Source organism: Cebus imitator, unplaced genomic scaffold (genome assembly GCF_001604975.1).
Source record: "Cebus imitator isolate Cc_AM_T3 unplaced genomic scaffold, Cebus_imitator-1.0 Scaffold548, whole genome shotgun sequence".
NCBI classification, from domain to species: Eukaryota; Metazoa; Chordata; class Mammalia; order Primates; family Cebidae; genus Cebus; species Cebus imitator.
In genome coordinates this window covers 818,064-841,908 of record NW_016107863.1, presented here as the reverse complement: position 1 = coordinate 841,908, position 23,845 = coordinate 818,064, and the positions used below count along the sequence as shown (strand labels likewise).

Here is a 23,845-nt window from a genome sequence, read left to right as displayed (position 1 = left end):
AACTTCACAATCTATTTTAAAGGAGCCATGTGACAGTAGGAATAATTACTTGTTTGCACGTAAAATAAAATTCAGTTCTCCCAAGAGAGGAACCTGGGAGAAGAGGTTTCCCAGCATGCCACAGGAGGGAATTTTTACCAACTACACTAGGCATTCACCTGGGGCCTGGTTTGCCTGGTTTTCATTTCTTTGAATTTACCCAAGTGGAACTCAGACAAGGATAATCAAAAGGCATGAGACTGGCTTCCACTTTTTTTGTTTAACCTGTAATGAGATAAGATTATCACAGTGACATTCTATTAATCCACTTTCTTTTTAAATTGGATAAATGATGCCAGATTCATTTGCCAAAAGAAGGCTTAGAGAACCGTCTGGGCAGGCAGCACTGGGATTCCAATCCTGCCAGGTCTCAGCCATCTATGACAATGCAGAATATTGGACATTTTCATGTGATTTTTAAAAATGCACATCCACAATTCCACCACCAATTTTAACTCCCCCCTTTCTGTTATTCATTTTACCAGATATGCTAACTAAACTGACTAGTTTAGGTTTTTCTATTATTATTTATTTTATTTTATTTTTGAAAACAGAGTCTCTCTTTGTCACCCAGGCTGGAATGCATTATTATGGTGCGATCATAGCTCACTGCAGCCTCAAACTCCTGGGCTCAGGCAGTCCTCCCAACTCAGCCTCCTGAGTAGCTGGGACCTCAGGCATCTACCTCCATGCTTGGCTAATTTTTTCATTTTTTGTAGAGACAGAGTCTTGCTATGTTACCCAGGCTGGTCTCAAATTCCTGGTCTCATGTGATCCTCTGACCTCAGCCTCACAAAGTGCTAGGATTACAGGCATGAGACACTGCACCTGGCCTGTTATTAATTTCTTTGTTCAACCTTCTGAGAGAAATATGGTACAATAGCTAAGTAATTAGAAAGACGAGGAAAAAGCAACAGAAAGCTTATTTCTGAGTTTGATATTTAATCAGTTGGCATTTACTGTATCAAAAAAGTCCCATAATTAGTGACTGAAACTCACAACCATGCATCTACCCCACAGTTCTGCAGGTTGGCGATCTGAGCAGAGCTCAGCTGGGTGGCTCCTTGGGTTGCTGCTGGGCTCACCTGTCTGTCTTGGGTCAGCTGTGGAGTCGGCCATGGGCTGTCCTGAGATGGTTGCCAGTAGGGTGGCTTGTCACTGTTCCCGTGGCCCTGTGGCTTCTCATCTTGCAGCAGGCTCACCCAAGCTTGTTCTCATGGCAGTGGCAGGAATACCAGAGAGTGGAGACACAGGTCTCTTGAAATCCTGATGCAGAACTGACCAATTGTCACTTCTGACATGTTCTATTGGTTGAAACCAGGCACAAGGCCAGCCCCCAATTCACCAAGGGGAAGGGCAGCAAAGTCGCAATGCAACTGGGTGTGGATATAAGGAAGAGAGGAACTGTGGTCCTTTCTGCAAACAATCTATCACAGCTATGGTTTGCAACTTGTAAAGGAAATAAGAAAAAATAGGCAGGCATGGTGGTGCACGCCTGTGGTCCCAGCTACTCAGGAGGCTGAGTATATGGGAGGATGGCTTGAGCCCAGGAGGTCAAGGCTGCAGTGAGCTGTGATCGCCTGGCTGCACTCCAGCCTGGGTGACAGAGCAAGACCCTGTCTCAAGAAAGAAAGAGAGAGGAAGGAAGGAAAGGAAGTATGAATGAATGAATGAGCAAAAGAAAAAAGGGAGGGAGGGAGGGAGGGAAGAAAGGAAGGTAGGAAGGAAGGGAAGGAGGGAGGGAGGGAGAGAGAAGGAGGGAGGGAGGGAAGGAAGGAAGGAAGGAAGAGAAGGGAGGGAGGGAGGGAAGGGGGGAGGAAGAAAAATCATTGTGATAAAAGGGGAGAGATGTTAGAAGACTTGAGCCTTATTGAAGTTATACAGAAACACTACTAGGAAGTGATGATTCTTAACTGACATGCATAAAGTAATGGCACTTGGCGTAAATCCGACAGTCTGCTGTGTGGGTGAAGGCATGTGTGTCGCTGCTGTCAGGAGGGAAGTACAGAGGTTGAAATGCCCCTTTCCCAATGTGTTCTGTTGCTTTCCTTCACTTTTTGCAGATCTAAGAAGAGAAGGTTCACTTTCTCCGGTGAACTCGCAAAAAATCACCTTGCTGCTACAGTCCCCAGCGGTCAAGTTCATCACCAACCCGGAGTTCTTCACTGTGCTGCACGCCAACTATGTGAGTGCCCTAAAACATGGAGGGGGCTGCCTGGCTTGGCAAGACCCAAAACACAGCTTTGTAAAGTCATCTGATAGATCTAAAAGACTAGACTTATAAGCAACAAAAAAGACAGCTCAGTCCACTCTTTTGACTGTCTGTGAGTCTCCCAAAAAAGAAAAAGACTGGATTTGGAAATGCTGTTGCCTCTGTGGGTTTTTCTTAGGCTCAAATGTGTTAATGTCAGTGAAAGTGCTTTGGAAACAAACCTGTTTTCATTATTATTAAAATTTTAACGGAGCAAGATTATGAAGTGGCCAGAGTTTCTTCAGCCTAATCATTTTATAAAACCATTTTCACTGATAAAATTTTAAAGCAGAGTTCTTCTAGGTAAACAATGAGGTTTCTTTTTGATACGGTTTTTCAAATATCATGCTGAAGTTAAATTTGATGTGATTTTACCTATGTAGTTTTTTCATTGCATTTTTTTTTGTATTTTCAAGAAAGCAATGTCATGTTATCACTTTATTCACTAATTTTTCCATTCAACAAACATTTTCTGCGGTTCAGGCTCAGATCTAGGTGCTGGAGTCACAAAGACAGATTAGGGCGATAGCTAAACAGTAGGAGCTCCCATTTTGTGGAGCAATGACATGAAAAAGATCAGCTCAATGTGACAGGACCAGGCAAACTGAGGGAGGGCAGAATGCTCTGGGGGTGCCAGGGAGCATTCCTGGGGAGGCAGCTCAGTTGAGTCCTGGAGGTTGAAAGTGGACAGGAAGAGGTCCAGGCAGAGGGACATCTGTAGAAAGGATGTACCAGTGCCGGGCATGGTGGCTCACTCCCGTAATCCCAGCATTTTGGGAGGCCGAGGCGGGCAGATCACGAGGTCAGGAGATTGAGACTATCCTGGCTAACACGGTGAAACCCTGTCTCTACTAAAAATACAAAAAATAAGCTAGGCATGGTGGCACATGCCTGTAATCACAGCTATTTGGGAAGCTGAGGCAGGAGAATCGCTTGAACCCAGGAGACAGAGATTGAAGTGAGCCAAGATCACGCCATTGCACTCCAGCCTGGGCGACAGAGCGAGACTCTGTCTCAAAAAAGAAAAAGAAAAAAGGATGCACCCATTAGGAGGCCTGGGAAATAACTCCAGGGTGGTGAGTGTGGGTGGCTGGTAGGAGGGAGAGGGGAAGAGAGGCTGGAGATCCATGCACAGGATCCTGGATCTACTACAGCAGGTCACAGGAACCAACAGTAACACTGAGGCTACCTGACCAGGGCGGTGGATGATGCATTTTCTCTGGCAGAGTATCAGGGAGAGACTGAGCTGAGGCGGTTAAGATATAGGCTGATTCAACCGCTGAGTGAGAGATGATCTGGCTCTGACCTAAGGAAGGGGCGGGAGTGTGGCAAGGAATGGCTCCATTCAGGGATATTTCTCATGGACCTGGGTCCATTATGATCACGGATGGGTGCAAGATGAGGACTCTAGAAAGCGTAGTTTCTGCTTTGGGCGCCTGGGTGAGGCAGTGACCCCACTAAGCTGGAGCTGGAGTTTGACTGGGTGATGGAGGGCATGGCAGCAAAGGCGGGGATCAGTTTTTAACAGGTTATTTCTGAGAAGCCTATGGGATTCCCAGTGGCTGGATTCCAAGCAAATCCCCAGAGGTGCAGTGGGAGCCACAGGGAAAATGCTCATGTCACATGGCCATGCCCCAGCCCTGGTGCAGGTGGCCCTGAGCCAGCAGCAGCCACTGGCCCAACCCCCTGCCTGTACACGGTCTGTCCTTTCCACCCCCCGCCGTCTCCCCCCCACACACACCAGTCCTGTGTACCATCACATTGTCATTTCTTTCTTCATCTCTTTCCTTCCCCCAACACCTACACACACACACACACACACACACACACATTTTTACATAGTGTTCAAAAAAATGACAGACCTCTCATGTCCAGCCTTCAATCCAGGGGCTCTAAATTAATACTCCCCCTTTTAGACAGGTAGGAAGACCAAAGGCAGACCTCAGCAGCCAGAGAAGGGACCATGGAGGAGAGAGAGGACTGAGGCTCAGGCAGGTAGAGGGAGGCCAAGGAGAACCAGGCATGGCAGAGACAGCAGGAAGTCCATGTGGAGTCACACAGAGAGGTGGGCCGTGTCCCGAGCTGCCCAGCACTCAGGTGGAACGGGTGTCACAGGTAGGTCCATGTGAGCCAAGGGAGCGTGTTTCAATGCACATTTACTTCTTTTTCTTTCTTTCTTTTTTTTTTTTTTTTTTGAGACAGGGCCTTGCTCTGTTGCTCAGGCTGGAATGCAACAGCACAATCATAGCTCACTGCAGCCTCTATTCTCAGACTCAGGTGATCCTCCCACCTCAGCCTCCCAAGTAGCTGGGACCACCAGCATACACCACCATGCCCAGCTAATTTTTTAAATTTTTTGTAGAGATGGGGTTTTGCCCAAGCTGTCTCAAATTCCTGGGTGTTTACTTCTTGAGCAAGAGCTCATTTTCTGAGGCCTCCACCTTATGTTCATGATAAACCACTGTGTCGCATTCACACTTAGCAGTGTTAGGGTGCTCACAGTGTGCTTGCTCTGTGTTTTCCCTAATTCCCCACTACCTACCCCATCCGCCCTGACCCATCTCAGAGTGCCTACCGAGTCTTCACCAGTAGCACCTGCTTAAAGCACATGATTCTGAAAGTCCGGCGGGATGCTCGCAATTTTGAACGCTACCAGCACAACCGGGACTTGGTGAATTTCATCAACATGTTCGCAGACACTCGGCTGGAACTGCCCCGGGGCTGGGAGATCAAAACAGACCAGCAGGGAAAGGTGAGTGTGACCCACATGCGGAGCTTTCATCAAACAGGCTCCTTCCCCAAAGAGAAGACTAGTGAGGACGTGAGGAGGAGGGTATGGGGAGGAGTTGTGTCAGGGAGATGCGCTATCGACTGCCAGCAGGAAAGGGGGTGATAACCATCCACATCTGGGTTTCTCAACCTCAGTGCTACAGTGTGGAGAAGGGGGCCAGGCCAGGGGAATACCCTGTGCTTTATGGGACACTAGCAGCATTCCTGTCCCTCACGCCACTAGATGCCAACCACGGTGACATTGCTGTGTCACCAGGGGAGCAAAGTCACACCTGGTTAAGAACCACTGTCTACATCTTTTTAAATTTAGGTTTGGAACGAGGAATCAGATTCTGTCCAATGACCTTTCTGTTGTTTGCCTCCTTAGACAGCTAACTCTCAGGGGATAAACTCATTGGTTAAATGCAGTACATTGTTAGATTATTTGTTGTGATTTCCCTAATAGGGAAACTTCCCCACCTTAAGTTAAAACAGCCTAACAAGCAGGGTAGGGTGTGCTGGGCCCATGCGATCTTCTTGGATTACATTTTGCTTCTGTGGAACCTTAGCCCAAAGCGGGCCTTCCCTGCCATGCTTTAGAAGACCAGCTGAGTCTGAAAGCAAGAAGGTTTTTTCCTAATCTTTATCAGCTATCTCGATGTATTCAAAGGACAGGCCAAGTAATTTCTTAGAACTGAACCTGTGTAACCTTCTATGAAATTTACCAGGGAGAATCACTCCCTCTTCTATGGTCCAAGGAACCAGGAGCTTTGCCTGCAGTTATGTCTGCGACATGTCCTTTCCTCTGTGAATGTGAACCTGCAAAGCCCCGTTCCCAAAGGGAGCTGATGGGGCACCAGTGTCCCCTCGAAGCCATGAGTTTCTCTCCTACAAACCCCTAGTGTGCCTCAGAACATGGATTCTCTGGAGTGTGTGGGGAAAGAATGGGGGACTCCTTACAAGTCCATTAATAAAATGAATCTCTAGGACCAGCTCCTCTGTAACCCGGGATGAGTTAGGGGAGGGAAAAGGGTATGCCTTGTGTAGTAGAAAGCCACTGTAACCAGGATCTGTTCCCTGGGACTTTCTCATTGACTGGACCTGGCCTCTGTTGGAAGAGTGACAATGATTTGTATGTGGGGACTTGGTGATGTGTATTAGGGTGGGAAATGAAGCCTGAGCCAGAACAGAAAGTAAAGGAGCGACTTATCAGAGCTGGGTATGGTAGCCACGTTTACATTTATTGCTTAACCAGGATGCCAATAGGACACTGCCATGTTCATCATGCAAACAGCACACACCAATGTGAACAGCTTGCTGAGCCTTAGATTTCCATGACTGCAGCTTTTGCACCAGGTTAGGGATGACAGGGAGCCCAGTGAGATGACAGGGAGGCTTCCCAATGCCATAAGCCCTGGTTCTCCATGGTACACATGCAGATGACGTGACATCTCCTGGTGATCACACCGGCAGGGAAGCACAGAGGCTGAGATGCATTCTGAGAGTTTTGTTCCATTTGGGAATGCATATGAGGAAATTTCTGGCAAAAGCTCTTCCCCCTCATTTTCTCTAGCAAGAAGGTACCATACATGAGAAAGAAAAAAATCTGAATTTGAAATGAGAAGATATGTATTCTACTTTCAGTTATGACACAAACTAGCTGTGTGCCTACACACATGCACACACACACAAATGCTCTTACCAATTTCTTATTAATTGAACACACACATACACACTCATAGTGGCAGAATGTCTAAGAGGCATACCATGTGGTGAATTGCTGGGGAAAGTAGCCTTAGACTCAAAATGTATTATCACAGTCCGTAGGGTGGTCAGAGAGGAACAAAGGAGGATAGTGGGAAAAATACATGGACCAGTCCATCTCAGTCTAAATACATGACCCTGTGCAAGTCACTTGACCTTTCTGAGCCTTAAAATAGCAACAGTAATGCCTACGTTGCTTTCATTATTTCACAATCAGATAAATAAGTTACTAAGTTAATGAAGGAATGCTTGATAATATCATGACAGATTAGTAGTATCTACCATTAATAATCCAAGGTCAAGATTGGTAAGTGGGGGAAATAAAAGAATATCTCATTGCCAAAGTCCATTGATGATGGGAATAGATTGAGAAAAACATGTTTGGACTGTGTCTTACAGGCTTCACCCTCTAACTTGGATAGGATATGCTGCATAGGAGACCGAAAATTAGGAATACAACTCACTAAAAAATGAGGTGGTCATAGCTCACTATGCGAAAGCCACCTTCGTCGCCTGCCAGAGCAGGTCCGTGCCCCTCACCCCAGCCAATCTGCTTCTTGCTTTATCTACACATTCAAAGAGGGCAAACTTTGCTTTTATTATGCACCATGGTAGGAAGTAGAAGGTCTGGGTAGAACTGCTTGGTGTCTTTGAATGCATGGTCAACTGTACAAAGGGGCAGAGGTCAGGGGCTCAGAGCTCTGCTGCTTCAGAAGGACCAGGGCAGTAAACACACTGGCCTCTGACTCATCTGCCATCTTCAGAGTCTGAAAAAAGAGGACAGAGCTTTCTGCCCAATTTAATAGAGATTGCAAGTGTGCCTCACACCCATTCCCAGTCTGAGCTGAGGGACAGTCACCATCCAAGAGGTAGGGCAGTGGGCCCCATGGGTCCTATCTTGTGGCAGACATGAGACCAAGGTGGCCTCTGCTGAGGAATGAATAAATAAAATGAGAAGGGGCCTAGGAAGAGACACTACTGCAGAAAGGAAACAGAATCTTGGTCTGACAAAAAGCATGTCTTTTTTTCGGAAAGTATTTTTTTTCTCAGAAAGTATAATTTTCTTTGGAAAATAGAAAGCACTGTTTAAAAGACATCTATTCATCATCCATGAAATGGTACACAGGCACATGACTTCTGTTATTAACCAAGAGGGAGAAGCCACAAACAGAAAACAAGCTGAGAGGAAACAGACATAAGAAAGTAGTCTGAAAATAGCTGTTTTAAGATTGCAGGGAAAAGCAAAAGGTAATAATAGCATAAGGATAAAACAGAGCATCACTGATGCTATGTGAAATCTCATCACTGATATGGCATATGAACATGGAAACAGCCCCTAAAACAGAAGGAAGGGACCAGATTTCAATCAGTGGCAGAGAAAGTAAAAAGGAAAAAAAAAATGCAAAAACTGAAAAAAGAAAAAATTTGTCTTCTCTATGCCTACCCTAACCATCCAAGTTAATACCACAGCCCTCCCTGACCCCTGGGTCATGTGCTCCCCCATGTCACTTATACATTTATTAGGTTTATTGCTTATTGTCTGTTTCTCATGGCAGGGTTTTAAGCTTTTTGAGAACAGAAATCTTTGTTTTGCTCATTAATACAACATCAAGGGCCAAGAATAGTGTCTAATAGATAGTTGGCACTCAATAAATCTCTGTTGCACCAATGACTTATACAGTAACTTGAGGAAAGAAACCAGAATACTAGGTACAGCAGGAAAAATTAAATATTAATATTAATTATCTTAAATAAATATTAAATATTAAAATTAAAACTTTGCTGATCTAAAATAAATTATTTAGGTGTGCAGATTAATTGAGCTCACTAAATTACAGTAAAGGTAATTGAAGTACATTATATATCTACACATGTACTGGAATATCTTTAAATAGAAATTCTTTAAAAATCTTATCAATATGCAGCCATGATAATATAAAAGTTACCTACAAAAGAATAAAAATCAGGCCGGGTGTAGTAGCTCACGCCTGTAATCCCAGCACTTTGGGAGGCTGAGGCAGGTGGGTCACAGGCTCAGGAGATCAAGACCATCCTGGCCAGTATGGTGAAACCCCGTCTCTACTTAAAATACAAAAATTAGCTGGGCGTGGTGGTGGCGCACGCCTGTAGTCCCAGCTGCTCAGGATGCTGAGGCAGGAGAATTGCTGGAACCCGGGAGTCAGAGGTTGCGGTGAACCAAGATCACACCACTGCAATCCAGACTGGGTGACAGAGAGAGACTCTGTCTCAAGAAAAAAAAAAAAAAAAAGAATAAAAATCAGACAAGCTTCAAACTTCCCATCCAAAAATGAAAATAGAGAAATCCACAGAGCAACGACTCCAAGATATTGATGAGAAAAGATTGTAGCCCAGTAGTCCTAAACACAGACAATGATTGCCATTCATGGGCGAAGGCAGAAAAACAGCCTCATGTGCAAAATCAGAGCTTACCCTACTCTTTTACCCGTCCTGATTATTATAGTTTGATAGTTAATATGGTTTGTTTGACCCCTTCAAATCTCCCGCTGGAATTTAATCTCTATTGTGGCAGTGTTGGAGTGGGCCTAGTGGAAGGTGCCTGGGTCTAGATCCCTCATGAAAGACTGGTGCCATCCTTGCAGTAATCAGTGAGTTCTCACCGTATTTGTTCTCTCAAGAGCTAGTTGTTAAAACGAACCTGGCACCCGCCCCCTACCCCCGCTCTCTCTGGCTTCCTCTCTCACCGTGGAATCTCTGCACATGCTCCCCTTCACCCTCCACCATGAGTGGAAGGAAGCAGCCTGAGGCTTTCACCATACACCCAGTCTTCCAACCAGTAGGAACATGAACCCAATAAACTTTTCTGCTTTATAAATGTCCCGGTCTCAGGTATTCCTATAGAGAAACACGAACAGACTAAGACACTGATGAAACACCAAAAGCCATTCTCCAGATGGCTCAGTAACAAATCAAAGCACAACATGAACAGTGAGAAAATGATAGTATAAAAAGGACTAGAGAAATCCACAGAGCAATTAAATCAATCAAATACGTAAATATAAATAAAAGCAATTATTCTTAGAATGCTTTAAAACATATTGGAAAAGCCTAAATAAAATATGGAAAAGTTGTATAATACAAATGGAATAGTTGTATAATCACAGCCTGGATCAATATCACCAGACTGGAATTTTAAAAAGTGAGAAGAGGGAAGATAAGCAGGGGAAGGAAAATTATGCTGAGTTACTAGTTGGGCTCAAGGGGAGTAAAACTGGATAATTTTACAAAGACTAAATATAGTAATTTGACAAGCTTAAAAGGCAACTGTTTGTACCATTTAAACCAGAATTTTTCTTTTCCAAAGTTCATCGAAAGATAAAATCAAACAAAGTAGAGTTTGTATGGCAAAACACACAAAAAATTGCAAATAAGATGGAAATAATAAAAATAGGGTAAGAACAGTAAAGCCAAGCATAACAGTTACGACAAAAGGTGGAAACATGATAAACTTACGTACCAAAAGGAAAATACTTTCAGCTTTGGTAACAGATCCAGTTTACAAAAAGACATTAGGATTTAAATAAGAGGTGGTTTAGAAAGTTTAGAAATAAAAGAATAAATATTAATATAGTGTGAAGACAATAACAGAAAAACCAGTGGTGGTGTATTAAACAAAGGAGAATTCCAATCGCAATCCCTAAATTGGGTCAAAGAAATATTTTATATTAATCAATGGCAAAATTAAGATAAAGATATAATCATCATGCACCTTATGAGCCAAATAATAACATATTATATTAAATTTTAAAAACCAAGGAGAAATGGAAGGAGATGAAAAAATACAGTCATGGTAGGAAAATGTGTTTTATATCCAACAGTTTGACAGATTAAATAGACAAAATGATTTAGGATTTAAATAATATAACTTTATGTGAATGAAACAAATTAATTCTTTTATTAGAGTTTACATGAATGGATAAACAAAATGTGGTATATACCTGCAATGAAATGTTTGTCCTTACAAAGAAGTGAAATTCCGAAACATGCTACATGAATGAACCTTGAAGACATGCTAAGTGAGATAAGCAAGACACAAAAGAACAAGAATTATATGATTCCACTCATATAAGGACCTAGAATAGTCAAATTTATAGAGATGGAAAGTAGATCAGAGGTTATCAGGGGGCTTGTAGGAGAGAAAATGAGGAGTTACTGTTTCGTGGATACAGTGTTTCAATTTGGGAAGGTGAAAAAGTGCTGGGGAAGGAGAGTGGCCATGGTTGCACAACCGTGAGAATTTCTTATATTTAATGCCACTGAACTGTACGCTTAAAAATGGTTATCGTTTTATGTATATTTTGCCACAATGACAAAATAGAAAAAAGGCCTAAAAAATGGAGTTGACAACTTCTTTTCATGATTATTTTTCTAAGTGGTGATGTTTGATACTGCAAAGAAAACAAAAAAGCAGAAAATAATCAGGTCACATCCTATGGCCATAAAGCAATCAAACTGAATTGTAAGTAAATTTAAGCACAGTCATAAAAACAAAATCTTTGCCAGCTGGAAAGTAAGAGCAATGCTCTAGATGACACTTGGGTTTAAAATGAAATAAAGACTTAGAAACTATTGAGAAATTGTTGAAAATACATGTGAACAATACTTAATAAAATACAGAAAGGATATACTCAAGACTTAGTAGCATTAGGGCATTTCAGTTGATTACTTTAAGAAATATTTTTTTAATTACTTGATAAAAATTAAATATTTATTTATTTACTTATTGAGACTGGGTCTCACTGTGTCACCCAGGCTGTAGTGCAGTGGCATGATCACAGCTCACTGCAACCTTGACTTCCTGTGCTCCAGCAGTCTTTCCTCCTCAATCTCCCAGGTAGCTGGGACCACAGGTGCACACCACTAAGACTGGCTTTTTTGGTATATTTTTGTATTTATTTTTGGCAGAGCCAGGTTTTCACCATGTTGCCCAGGCTAGTCTCAAACTCCCAAGCTCAAGTGATCCACCTGCTTTGCCCTCCCCCAAAGTGCTGAGATTACAGGTGTAATTAATACACATTTATATTTTAAAAATAAAAAGTACTCTTGGTAAACTAAGAATGTAAATATGTTTTTGTGACCTAATAAAGCCTCCCTTGAAACAATGAACATCTTATTGTACAATTGGGCCTAGTAGTTTTCCTTTAAAAATCAAGAATAAGAAAAGATTGCAACTACTACTTCTTATTTAATGTTGTTCTGGAAGTACTCACCAATATTACAAGGAAGGCAATAAAAACCAAAGAGCCCTCCTAAAGAAGGAAACAAAGTTAGCATTATTTGCAATTAAAAATCAAAGAGGATATACTTAAAAGAGTAGTTTATTATATGGAACCATTAATATGATGAGCTGACAAAAAGTAAATACATAAATAACTTTCCTGAGTACCAGCAATGAAGGGTTATAAAACATTATAGGAAAAGATACACTCAGAATAGCAACGGACAGTATTAAATACCTGTAAATGATCTTACCCAGAAATATGCATCTTTCAGTAAAACAACTATAAAACTGGACTAAGAAAAAAATTCTTTAGTATACATGTTCAGAAATGGAAAATGGTTACACCAACTATCATAGGAATGAATTGTCTCCAAAATAATTTGCAGTCTCAAAGTGATTCTAAACAAAATCCAATAGAACTATTTTTGGAACTTAATAAAATTAATATTAGTTCCTCTGGAAAAATGAACACAGACAAGAATACTTAAGAAAATCTTGGAAAAAAAAGAGGAAACTTGCCTTACAGACATTAATAGTTGGAATAGTGCAGTCCCAGTGAAAAGCCTCGGACCATTGGAACAAATAAAATATCATGAAACAGACAGTAGTATTTATAAGAAATTTGTTTATAATAAAACAATAGGAAATGAATGACTTGAAAAAAATGGGCTCTCTGAGAAAAATGTCAAACTACAACTTCACATCATACCAAAATATTTCAGAAAGGTAAAAGATTTAGTGATAACGACTAACTCACCAAAACTAAAGCTAGAAAAATACGGTAAACACTTAACTGACCTCTAGAGAGAAATGACTGAGAGATTTGAATACACAGAAATATTAAAAATTCAGTGTATTAGAATATAAAACAAAAATCAAAAGCAAATTTGAAAGCAGATCTATAACTTAGCACATGTATAATAAATAAGAAAACTTTAACATCTCAACAACAACAAAAAAGAGAACAGACACACTGCAGGCAATATGCTAAGGAAAGAATTGACTAATCAGCCTATGAGAACATGTTTTTCTTTTGTAAATTTCCTGGGAAATTGTAATTCACCATTATTTACCATTTAACACTTCTAAAAGTTCTTTCAAAATTAGTATTTGTGAGAGCATTATAAAGAGAAAGATTCATGAACTAATGGTAACATGATAAATCTGGACAACAGTTGTGAAGATAGTTTATTGGTATGGATCAATAATCATAAATATTTTTCTTTTAACCAAGTAATTAATTCAACTTTTAGAAATGTATACTAAACAATTGCCACAGATACACAAATATAAGGAACCTATTTAATTTAATTTATAAACATCTCAGCATGCATTTGAATGATGAAAAGTCTATTTTTAATATTTATTAGTTTTGCTTTCACTTGTGTGTTTAACACGCATGTTAATGTGTTTTGTTTTTTCCCATTCCCATTTCAGTCTTATTCCATTTCTTTACATGTATTTTTGACATCCTACTGTTGTTTTTTGAAGTCATCTACCAATTTTTCAAGGGTATGCCATCTTCAGTTCCAATTGCACATACAGCTCTTTTTTGAATGTATGTGGGATGCTATTTTGGAAATTTTTAAAGCAAGTCACAAATATTGATTCACATGAAATTAGGAGTGTTGTTATTTGCCTTTTTCCTAGGGGGGTATATTTTTATCTCAATAATGAAACCACTTCCTATATTAACTTTTATAAAGCCCTTTAAACTGCTTGTTTACAATGACATCCAATACTCGAAATTATAAGCTGAAACCTTTCAAGAATAATTTCTAAATCTGTATAAAAATTTTTAACTACTTTTGTCAGGTAAATCTAAAAATATCTAAAACTAGCATTGATTAAGGTCATTTGAAGCTGATATGACTTCACCAAATGTTACTGTTCATTGAAAAGAGAGTAATTTTAACACTGTCTTATGTTGAAGGAAAAAAAGGTAATAACTTTCTCTTTTATGAGAGATAATTTTAAATTTAAATAACAATGTTACCATATATTGGAATATATACAGTAATCAGACATGGCACAAGGATTTATATTCAAGAGTGTTCATTGAAGCATTATTTTAAAATAGTAAAAAAGTCAAACATCCAAGAATTAAGGGTACTAAAATTAATTGTTATACTTTCATCAAACAATATTATATAGTCATTAAAATTATCTATTAAAATATTTAATAACAGGGAAATACAAAATAATAAGTGAAAAACCTTATAACAAAATTATAGATCTTGATGTGGAGAAAAATATGTATATATTTGTATGTATGGAAAAGAAAAAAAACTAGGAAAAAATCAAAATATTTTGTCAATTATCTTTAGACTCTGATACTTGGGTTGATTTTTATCCTCTTTCTACCATTTTATCTTTTTAAAGTTTTTTTCTCAGTAAAAATATATACATTCTATAATTTTAAAAAAGCATCTATCTTAAATTAATTAAAATGCTCTACAAATTATTAATTACTAGTGTTATCTTAACTCAGTAAAGGCTCTATTGCTCTTACTTTCCATGTTGAATAAATTATTATAGTCACTACCTATGAACTCCACGAATAGTGTAGAATGTTTCTCTATGACTGATACTACTTCATTCAGCTACTGAGCAAACAAGCAATGTCCTGTCCTCCATCCACATCAGTGGCCCCCATCCATTTTGACACTAGGGACCAGTTTTGTGGAAGACTATTTTTCCACAGATGGGAGGGTAGGGGATAGTTTTAGGATGACTCAAGCACGTTACATTGATTGTGCACTTTATTTGTATTATTACATTGTAATATATAGTGAAATAATCCTACAGCTCACTGTAATGTACAATCAGTGGGAACCCTGAGCTGGTTCATCTTTGACTAGATGCTGCCACCTGGGGGTAATGAGAAACGGTGACAGATCATCAGACATTAGATTCTCATGAGGAGTGCACGACGTAGATCCCACACATGCGCAGTTCACAATGGGGTTTGCGCTCCTATGAGAATCTGCTGCTGCAGCTAATCTGAAGGGAGGTGGAGCTCGAGCTCGGATGGTAGTGCTCGCTGGGTCGCAGCTCATCTCCTGCTCTCCGGCCTGCTTCCTAGCAGGCCTGAACTAGGTAGATGAGTTTTTAGTAGATTTAAAAAGGAAGCAGGGGAGTAGGGGAGGCTGGGCAGAAATGAACCTGAGGCCTGGGCCCTGTAGCACTCCTGTATATTACTGACTCCATTTTGGCCTATTCTCACACACGGTGTTTTTTTCACTGGTCTGTCTGCAGTCTTTTTTTGTGGACCACAACAGTCGAGCCACCACTTTCATTGACCCCCGAATCCCTCTTCAGAACGGCCGTCTTCCCAATCATCTGACTCATCGACAGCACCTCCAGAGGCTCCGAAGTTACAGCGCTGGAGAGGTAATGCCCCCTACACCCCACTCCCCTACTGTTCACCAGTCAGTCTCTGCCTCTTCCATGGGGACAGAACAGTTCCTTAGTGGCCAGGATCTAGGGTTGCCTGCGCTGGAAGGAACTAAGCCATATGCACCCTGCTCTGTGGAAGAATGATGACCACGACCGGGATACCCACTTAACACCCCAGACCTGTCTTCAGTCACGTCTTCTGCCTTGCCAAAAGAGTCCCACACACTCACCACTACTAAAAACCTGTCTAGTTGAAAGGAAGCTGAAAATGCAATGTCAGGAGATCGCGACACTTATGGCTGGAGCTGTGGCTCCTGAGGCCTGTCGTGTGTGACCACAGGGAACTGCTGTGTTGTGTATGACTAACTAAACTTCTGCCTCTCCATAACATCCTAGAAAATACTTCAATAACATTATCCATGAACTAGAAACTAGGGGAAATTAAGCAGGCCACAGGAATGCTGTATTCCCACTCTACCATGTGCTCTTCCTTGCTTTTATATTCTCTTTCATCAGGAAGATGGTAGTCCTTCCTGGCTACCATGAAGGGCTAAGCATCACTTCATTGCTTTTCTGAATTAGTTTCCGTAACCTATACTCTTCCTGTCCTTCTTTCTCGAGCCGAAATTGAAAGCATAGCTCTTTTTTTCCTCCTGATCAGTTCTTGATGATATCATGAGCAAACTTTTTATGTCCTAACTGACATTTCCCAAGTATCGGTGCCTCGTTTTTGTAGAAACCACCAGGATCTCAAGAGATGTGGCCTCTGAGAACTATTTCCTATAAAACAGCTTTTAGAATTGGATTATAATAAGGTTTAAAAATGAAAAACGTGGTGCAGGAAGGAAAGGAAGATATGTATATGTACAGGTGTGTGGGTGTGTGTGCGTGTGTGTGTATTCCACAGTGAGTCATTCCAGGGAGAGCCTGGGAGTTTCTCTCCAGAGATTAATATTCACCCTGCAGCCACCTCCTCCAGATAGCAAACGTAAGTCTCAAGGGAAAAGCCTCTTGCTGATGTATGGGCACCAGTTATTTACCACTTTTTCGGGAGTCCTCTGTATACTCTGAGAGACATTACTATTTCCAACCAACAGCACTCATGGCTTAATGCCGGTGTGATAAAATGAATTTTTTTTTCATGGAGTCGTCTTAAGTATCATTGTTTCGGGAGACTGCTAAAAGCATGCTAAATCTTTCTTTCTTCATATACATAAAGTGCATGTGACCAGGCAGAGAGGGAGTACTATACATCCCTGAGCATTACATGGGTGTCAGGATTTGCTAGATGCAGACGTGTTCACAGACTGCAGAAAGTAATGCCTCTGCTTCCCAGTTCAACGTGCATAATCTCTCCTTCCCTGGTGGCATTCCTATAACACTTCACAAAGTATAAGGTGTATTGTCTTCAGATTATAGGGAATAAATTCAGAATTCTTCATGAACTTCAATATGCCATTTAAATTTACTTAAAACATCCAAACTCTTTAATCTCATTGAGACAATTTCAGAATCAACATAGGGTAACTAACTACATGTGATAGAGTAGCTGAGTACTGCAGACAGATTCACTGTCAATAAAAACTTGACTTGCGCAAGAGGAATTCCCTAAAGATACAGATCTCTTACAAGAAATTAATCTGAAGTGTAAATATTTAAAATCTTTCCAACTGAGAAAACAGGACTGAAACCGTGGACACTGCTTGCATTACCTGTTTTAAAACATGTGTTTGATGTGATTGAATAGCCCAAATAGAGTTAATTTAATATTATTTAAATCATTAATACCATTTGCCATAACATGTATGGCAAAGTGCCATCTGCATCAGTTGAGAACTAGCTGGAAGACTCTAACACATACGATGAAAGGGTGTTGCTGTGCACCAGCCATCTGTCTGCTTCCTAATGTGTCCACCCTGACTATTCATCACATTTCCAAACCTCACTCATCTCTCTGCCCATCCTCCCTCTTCTCGTAACTTTGGTCTGACACAAGGGGATACCAAGAAAAACAACAGAGAGAAGCTGAGAGGCAGAGGGTATCTGATCCACAGGCAGCGCACCAGAGAAAACAAAGACTCAGCCTCTAAGAAAATAAATATATGGTTCCTCCCACTGCAAAAGCCCTCAGCCTAGGGACAAGGAGATAGAGGGACTCTGGTATCAAAATAGAGGGGAGTGGGTGGTGGGAAATTTTGGCTGCATTTGCTGTGATGTGATTTTGCTCAGCAAACATTGATTCCATGCATGGCTTGCTGTGAACACCGTGGAATGCAAAGTATGAGACAATCCCTGCCAATCCCTACTTGAATGCAAATTGGAGAAGTTTGTATTCCATTTTTGAAGCCAGGCCAAAAATACATACAGAGTTAAGTGACAAGAGAAATCAGAATATGGTTGAGTGGCAAGAGAGATGTTAGGATAAGTGCCACAGAAGTTCAAAAGAAACCAAGGAAAAGTATCTTTTAAAATAAGGTACCTGGCCTGGCACAGTGACTCATGCCTGTGATACAAACTCTTTGGGAAGCTGAGATGGGAGGATCGCTTGAGCCTAGGAGTTTGAGACCAGCCTGGGCATCATGGTGAGCCCCTTTCTCTACTAAAAATTTGAAAATTAGTTGGGCGTGGTGGTGTGTACCTGTTGTCCCAGCTATTCAGGAGGCTGAAGTGGGAGGATGGCTTGAGCCTGAAAGATAGGGGTGAAGTGAAATGTGTTCACACCACTGCACCCCAGCGTAGGCAGCAGTGCAAGACTCTATCTCAACAAAACAGAACAAAACAAATAATAAAATAAGGTACCTGACTAGAACTTGAAAACTGGTAGAATCTAGCTAGGTACAAAGGATAGGGAAGGGCAGCATTACAGAGCACGAAGCAAAGGTGCAGAGGTCAGATTAAGAAACGCTCACAGAGAGACAGTGACTAGTTCAGTCTGAGCCAAGCAGCAGGTTCCCACTTGCCGTGCCTTGGTTTTCAGAAAACTTTGGTGCTGCACGAAGGAGTTGCAACTTTTTAATGGACCACGGAATGAATCTGAGGAAAGTAATGGTGTCACCCATTGTTTCAGGGTGAAATCATCTCCAAAACACATTTTGAGAGATGGGGAAAGACTCTTGGCATTTGGGAAAGGACAATTCTCTGATGTGTGGAATCGTCCCATTTTATTGCAGGCTGTTTTTTTCCTGATCCCATTCATTAAATGTCAGGATTGCCCCCATTTCCCTAGTAATTATGTCAAAACAGAACAGCCCCCCAGCATTTCCACCCACCCCTAGATGGTGGTATTACCCCTGTAAAGAACCACTATTTGAGAGTCCAGTAAACTGAAATACCAAGGTCTTGCTCACTTCACACAGGGAGTTCAGGACCACAGCTCTAGTTTCCTAACAGCGTCTGTGCAAACTTTTTTTTGTTTGTTTGTTTTGAGAGAGACTCACTCTGTCACCCAGGCTGGAGTGCAGTGGCAAGATCTCAGCTCACTGCAACCTCCACCTCCTGGTTTCAAGCAAGTCTCCTGCCTCAGCCTCCAGAGTAGCTGGGACTACAGGCGTGTACCACCACACCCACTAACTTCAGTATTTTCAGTTGAGATGGGGTTTCATCATGTTGTCCAGGCTGGTCTCGAACTCTTGACCTTAAGTGATCCGCCTGCCTCAGCTTCCCAAAGTGCTGGGATTACAGACGTAAGCCACTGCACCTGGTTACAAACTCATATTTTTAATAGAAGACCATGAAGGCCAAGAAGAGGGATTTGAGAGAGGCCTGCCGGAGACCACTGCCACAGTCAGATGGAAGGGGATGAGGCCGAGTTGAAGTGACAAAGAGAGAAAACAAAGGGCAGCTTATGGGGAGAAGCCTCAGGGAGGTCAAGGGGTGTGTTAGAAAAAGTCACTGGGACTTCAGTCTGCAGATGGGCGTTCCAGCTCCAGCATGTCCACAGAGGAGCTGGGTATCAATCACTGTTCATCCCTCCCTGCCAGGGGCTTCATCTGCAAATGAGTGGTGATCACTAAGGTGGGTCCCAGCTCTGTGATTCTCAGAATCTGCGGGGCTTGATTCCAAGTCTCCAACACTGCCTAACTAAGAGAGCCATTAACAGCACAGAGCTAAGAGGAGCAGGAAAGGCAGGTGGGGAGGATGGCATTTGTCTTTAGGCAAGTTGATAATGTGTGTGAAAACAGCAAGATATCTGATGAGATATGACAGTTAAACAGATGGAAATGTGAGACTCAGGAATCATCAATGGATTATTTCTATAATCCATTTTTTTTCTGTGTCCTATATCACAGGCAATGAGAAATTAAGCTATAGATATTTCTTAGACTATAACTTACAAGTGTGGGTATTTTCTGTTCACCCACATAAGTCTTGAGTGTTATTCAGCAGTTGATTTTTTATAAATTGCATGTAAGGACAGAATTAAAATGAGTTTCTATATTAAGAATCCTAAATGGTAACTTTTTTTCTCAAAATCCCAATGGCAGATTATAAATAGAAACATTGTTAAACATCTTTTGGATTGTCCTTCCTCACCTGGAAAATTTTCAGACAGATTCCTGAAAGCAGTTATTACGAATATAGGATTTATACATAAAAAGGTCGTTATTTGACACCTTGACTTGCATTTTAATGCAGAGGCACATCTTTCTGCAATATATTCAAGCACCAGCCAAGTAGGCCTTATCTCCCCTCAGAAGGTGCAACCCAAATAGGTCACAGATAAGTGGAGTGTTGTGAATACTGGATCCCATCTTAGCAGGGAAATTGCTAAAGGCTAACACATCTGCCTTGTTTACACTGCAATTCCTAATACGTGTTGACATCAATAAGGAAGGATAAGCAGAGCACATAATTTTCATTTCTTTTGCCATCTTGGTCAGGTTAGAAAATCCTTAGGTATAGAGAATTTCTGGAAAGTACATACCCAAGAAAAGCTTGATGGTGACTGCCTTAGGAAAGGGCAAGTCTGACAGGGAAGAAAAACTTGCTTCTCACTTTAAAAGCAGAAGTCACTCTTAGTCATTCTTTGCAGTGAGCTGCTTTGATGGCAAAAGTCATTTCATTGGCTCTGGTGACATGTAGGAGTCTTCATTCAGGAAGCTTGCCTTTGGGGAGAGTAATTGCTGCATTGCTTCTTAAAACTGGCTGTTTTCCTCTTGATTCAATGTAACCTGCACTTGATCACAGGTTTGGTTGGAAGTTTGTAAAATTCAGACAACTTTGAAAATAAACTTTTTAATTACAGTCATACATCACTTAACAGCAGGGATACACTCTGAAAATGCTGTTGTTAGGCAGTCTTGTCACTGTGGACATCCTAGAGTATGCTTACACAAACCTAGATGATGCAGCCTACCACTCACCTGGCCTGTACAGTGTGGCCTGTGGCTCCTGAGCCACAAACCTGTACAGCATGTTAACTGTACAGAACCCTGTAGGCAGTGAGAACACAATGGTATTTGTGCTTCTAAACATATCTAAAGGTAGAAAAGGTACAGTAAAAATATCAGTATAAAAGATTTAAAAAATAGTACACTTGTATAGGACACTTACAGTGAATGGAGCTTGAAGGACTGGAAGTTGATCTGGGTGAGTGGGTGTGTCAGTGAGTAAATGTGAAGCCAAGGACATTCCTGTACACTACTGTAGACTATAAACACTGTACATTTATTTTTTTTAAAGCAATTACACCATGGCGTTACGGCAGCTATGACATGACCAGGTGATAGGACTTTTTCAGCTCTAATCTAAGCTTATGGGAAGACCGTTGCTTATGCATCCATCGTTGACTGAAGCATCGTCTTGTAGCACATCACTGTACAAACAATACGTAATGAATGCAGAACACAGACACAGATGGAAAAGCATAATTCCCCATTTGGAGACACTGGTACATATAAAAATAGAGACATTAGATTGTGTTGTCTATGGTCCTATATCCCACTTTACCACTACAGTGGCTCGTAGACAGTTTCCACACCATTAAAATTTTTCTATATTTTATCACATGGGTCTACCATTATTTAACTCAAGCCTTTCTTGCACATGATGTTTATTGCCCGCTTTTAATTACTATAAAAATATTGAATAACTCAAATATCTCTCTTTTGTTTCCTTAAGATAATTCTGGCAACTTTGTTAATGACATAGTTTCAGAACACAGAGGGTGTCTAGAGATGAATGTAAATTCATCCTTTTAGCCCTTCCTGTGAACTTGCTACATTTTTTTCTTATCATCAGGTCTCCAGTGTTTGCAGAGAGACGTTAGCTGATTATTAACCCAAATTCAGTCTAAAACATGCAATTTTCAATCACTGCTTTAAGGAAACCCACCAGTGTGCATTCCCAAATTGCAACTGAAGAACAGCTTGTTTACCAGTTGCTGAAAACAATTTTTTGAAGATAACTATTTTGTTTTGTCTAGAGAGCTAAATGTTTGAAGTTTTCACATTTGCAATTATGATGAAAACTATCAATATGAAAAGAAAAAGAAATCCTAAAAGTAGTCCCTACTACAAACTGGGTTTTACCCAATTATAGAATTGTCTCAGCATGTCTGGGGAGAGGCAGGCCACCAGGGGCTTCTCTCTCCCCTTACCGCATATGCTCACACACCCCTGAGAAACTTAATAAGACCAAAGGAGTCAAATGCCAGGAAATTATAGTCATGTAATTTTGGTTTTAAATGGAAAATCAGTCCTGTAGTCATTTTCTGATCTTAGAAAAACAAAGCAGACCGGGCATAGTGGCTTACCCCTATAATCCCAGCACTTTGGAAGGCCAAGCCAGGCAGATCACCTGAGGTCAGGAGTTCAAAACCAACCTGGCCAACATGGCAAAGCCACATCTCTAATAAAAATACAAAAATTAGCCAGGCATGGTGGTGGGTGCCTATAATCTCAGCTACTCAGGAGACTGAGACATGAGAATCACCTGAACCTGGGAGAAAGAGGTTGCATTGAGCCAAGATCGGACCGCATCACTATACTTCAGCCTAGGTAACAAAGCAAGACTCCGTTGAAGAAGAGGGAGAAGGAGAAGAAGAAGGAAGAAAGAAGGAGGGGGGGAGGGGGAGGAGGAGGAAGAGGAGAAGAAATAAAGAAAAGAAAGCAATGTCGGCATCATGTTTGCAGTCAGACGTCCCTCAAGATGGATTGTTTAGTATCACTGCAGGGCTTCAAGGATCCTAGCACATACTAAATCCTAGTTCAAACTTAGACCCTCGGAATTTCCTCCATCCCTGCCTGAAACTGTCTTCATCTCTGTCCATTCCAGGGCCCCTTGTTGGAGAACGGCATTTCTATCCAACCCTCCCGCCCTCTAGGCTCTGGTCTGTGGGCCATCCAGTACCAACAACACTTTGCAGATGTTCCTATGGCTCAGGGGCCCAACAAGCCCTATCTCCCCCTGTGTTATTTCCTCTATCACACTCATAGTAGGCCTGAAGAATGTTCGTCAGTTAGTCATCTGCATTTGGGCGAGCTGGACTTCAGCTGGTTTCTGAAGTTATTCAGTCTGCTTAGTTTTGCCCATGAGTGGGTGACCTCAGAAGTAGCCACCATTAATGAATTTCCTGCAAGGGCCAGGAATAGAAGTGAGCCTCTTTCTGTTTCAAAGCCTTATTCATTTCTGGGTGATGTCCTGACAGACACTTTCACTCAGGGTGAAACAGCAAATGTCTCCTGAGTTCAGCTAGCAAACCTGCTGCTTCCCCAGTTTCTCTCTGTAATTTATCACTTAGATAACCTTCTACTGGTGGGTCTCTGAGACTCTTGTCTTTACAAGATCAATAATATTTTAAGTACACATTAAGGAAAACTGACATGATTCCCTCCAAGAAAAAAAGGCTTATAGTTTCGGTCCCAGAAAGCCTTCACATGTTTATTTATTTATTCATGGAGGAAAAAGAGAAGTATGAGGATTCAATACTGCATTGTTTATTGATCAGAAAACTTTTCATCTTTTGCTTTGTAAACATTTGAAACCGGAATGTGCTGCTGCAGAATACCAGCTTCTAAACCCTGGTGTCTGGCTTTGCCAGCTAAGCGGAGCTGAGGGCTAATGACATCAAAGTGAGAAGCCCACCAAAGTGGTGCAGGATCTATTTCCTTGTCCTCCAAGATAGGCCATGGGCAATTAGAAGGACCAGGAGAGAAAAGAGATGCATCTGCATCCCTACAACTTCCGGAAGAGCAGCAAAGACTACCACATACAGAGAGTGAACTGGTGGCCCCTGTCTGCATACAAAGGATGTTATCCTTGGGTGTGGAGTATGGAAGTGGGACCCAAAGGAAAATCAGCAACGACCTGGTTTTTCGTTATGATCTGCAATATTGCACATGGCCTGTTCTTTTTTTTTTTTT

General features: G+C 41.3%; 1 protein-coding gene across 10 annotated transcripts in view; it reads left to right on the top strand.

The window, feature by feature from the left end:
- The window catches only part of HECW1 (HECT, C2 and WW domain containing E3 ubiquitin protein ligase 1), a 453,917-nt gene that overhangs the window by 354,638 nt on the left and 75,434 nt on the right, over window positions 1–23,845 (top strand). For all 10 annotated transcript variants that reach the window (XM_017515382.2, XM_017515378.2, XM_017515385.2 and 7 more), the window contains 3 exons: window positions 2,103–2,224; window positions 4,857–5,042; window positions 15,342–15,476. In XM_017515382.2, coding sequence (XP_017370871.1) covers window positions 2,103–2,224; window positions 4,857–5,042; window positions 15,342–15,476 — 443 coding nt within the window. The remainder of the gene's footprint in view (window positions 1–2,102; window positions 2,225–4,856; window positions 5,043–15,341; window positions 15,477–23,845) is intronic.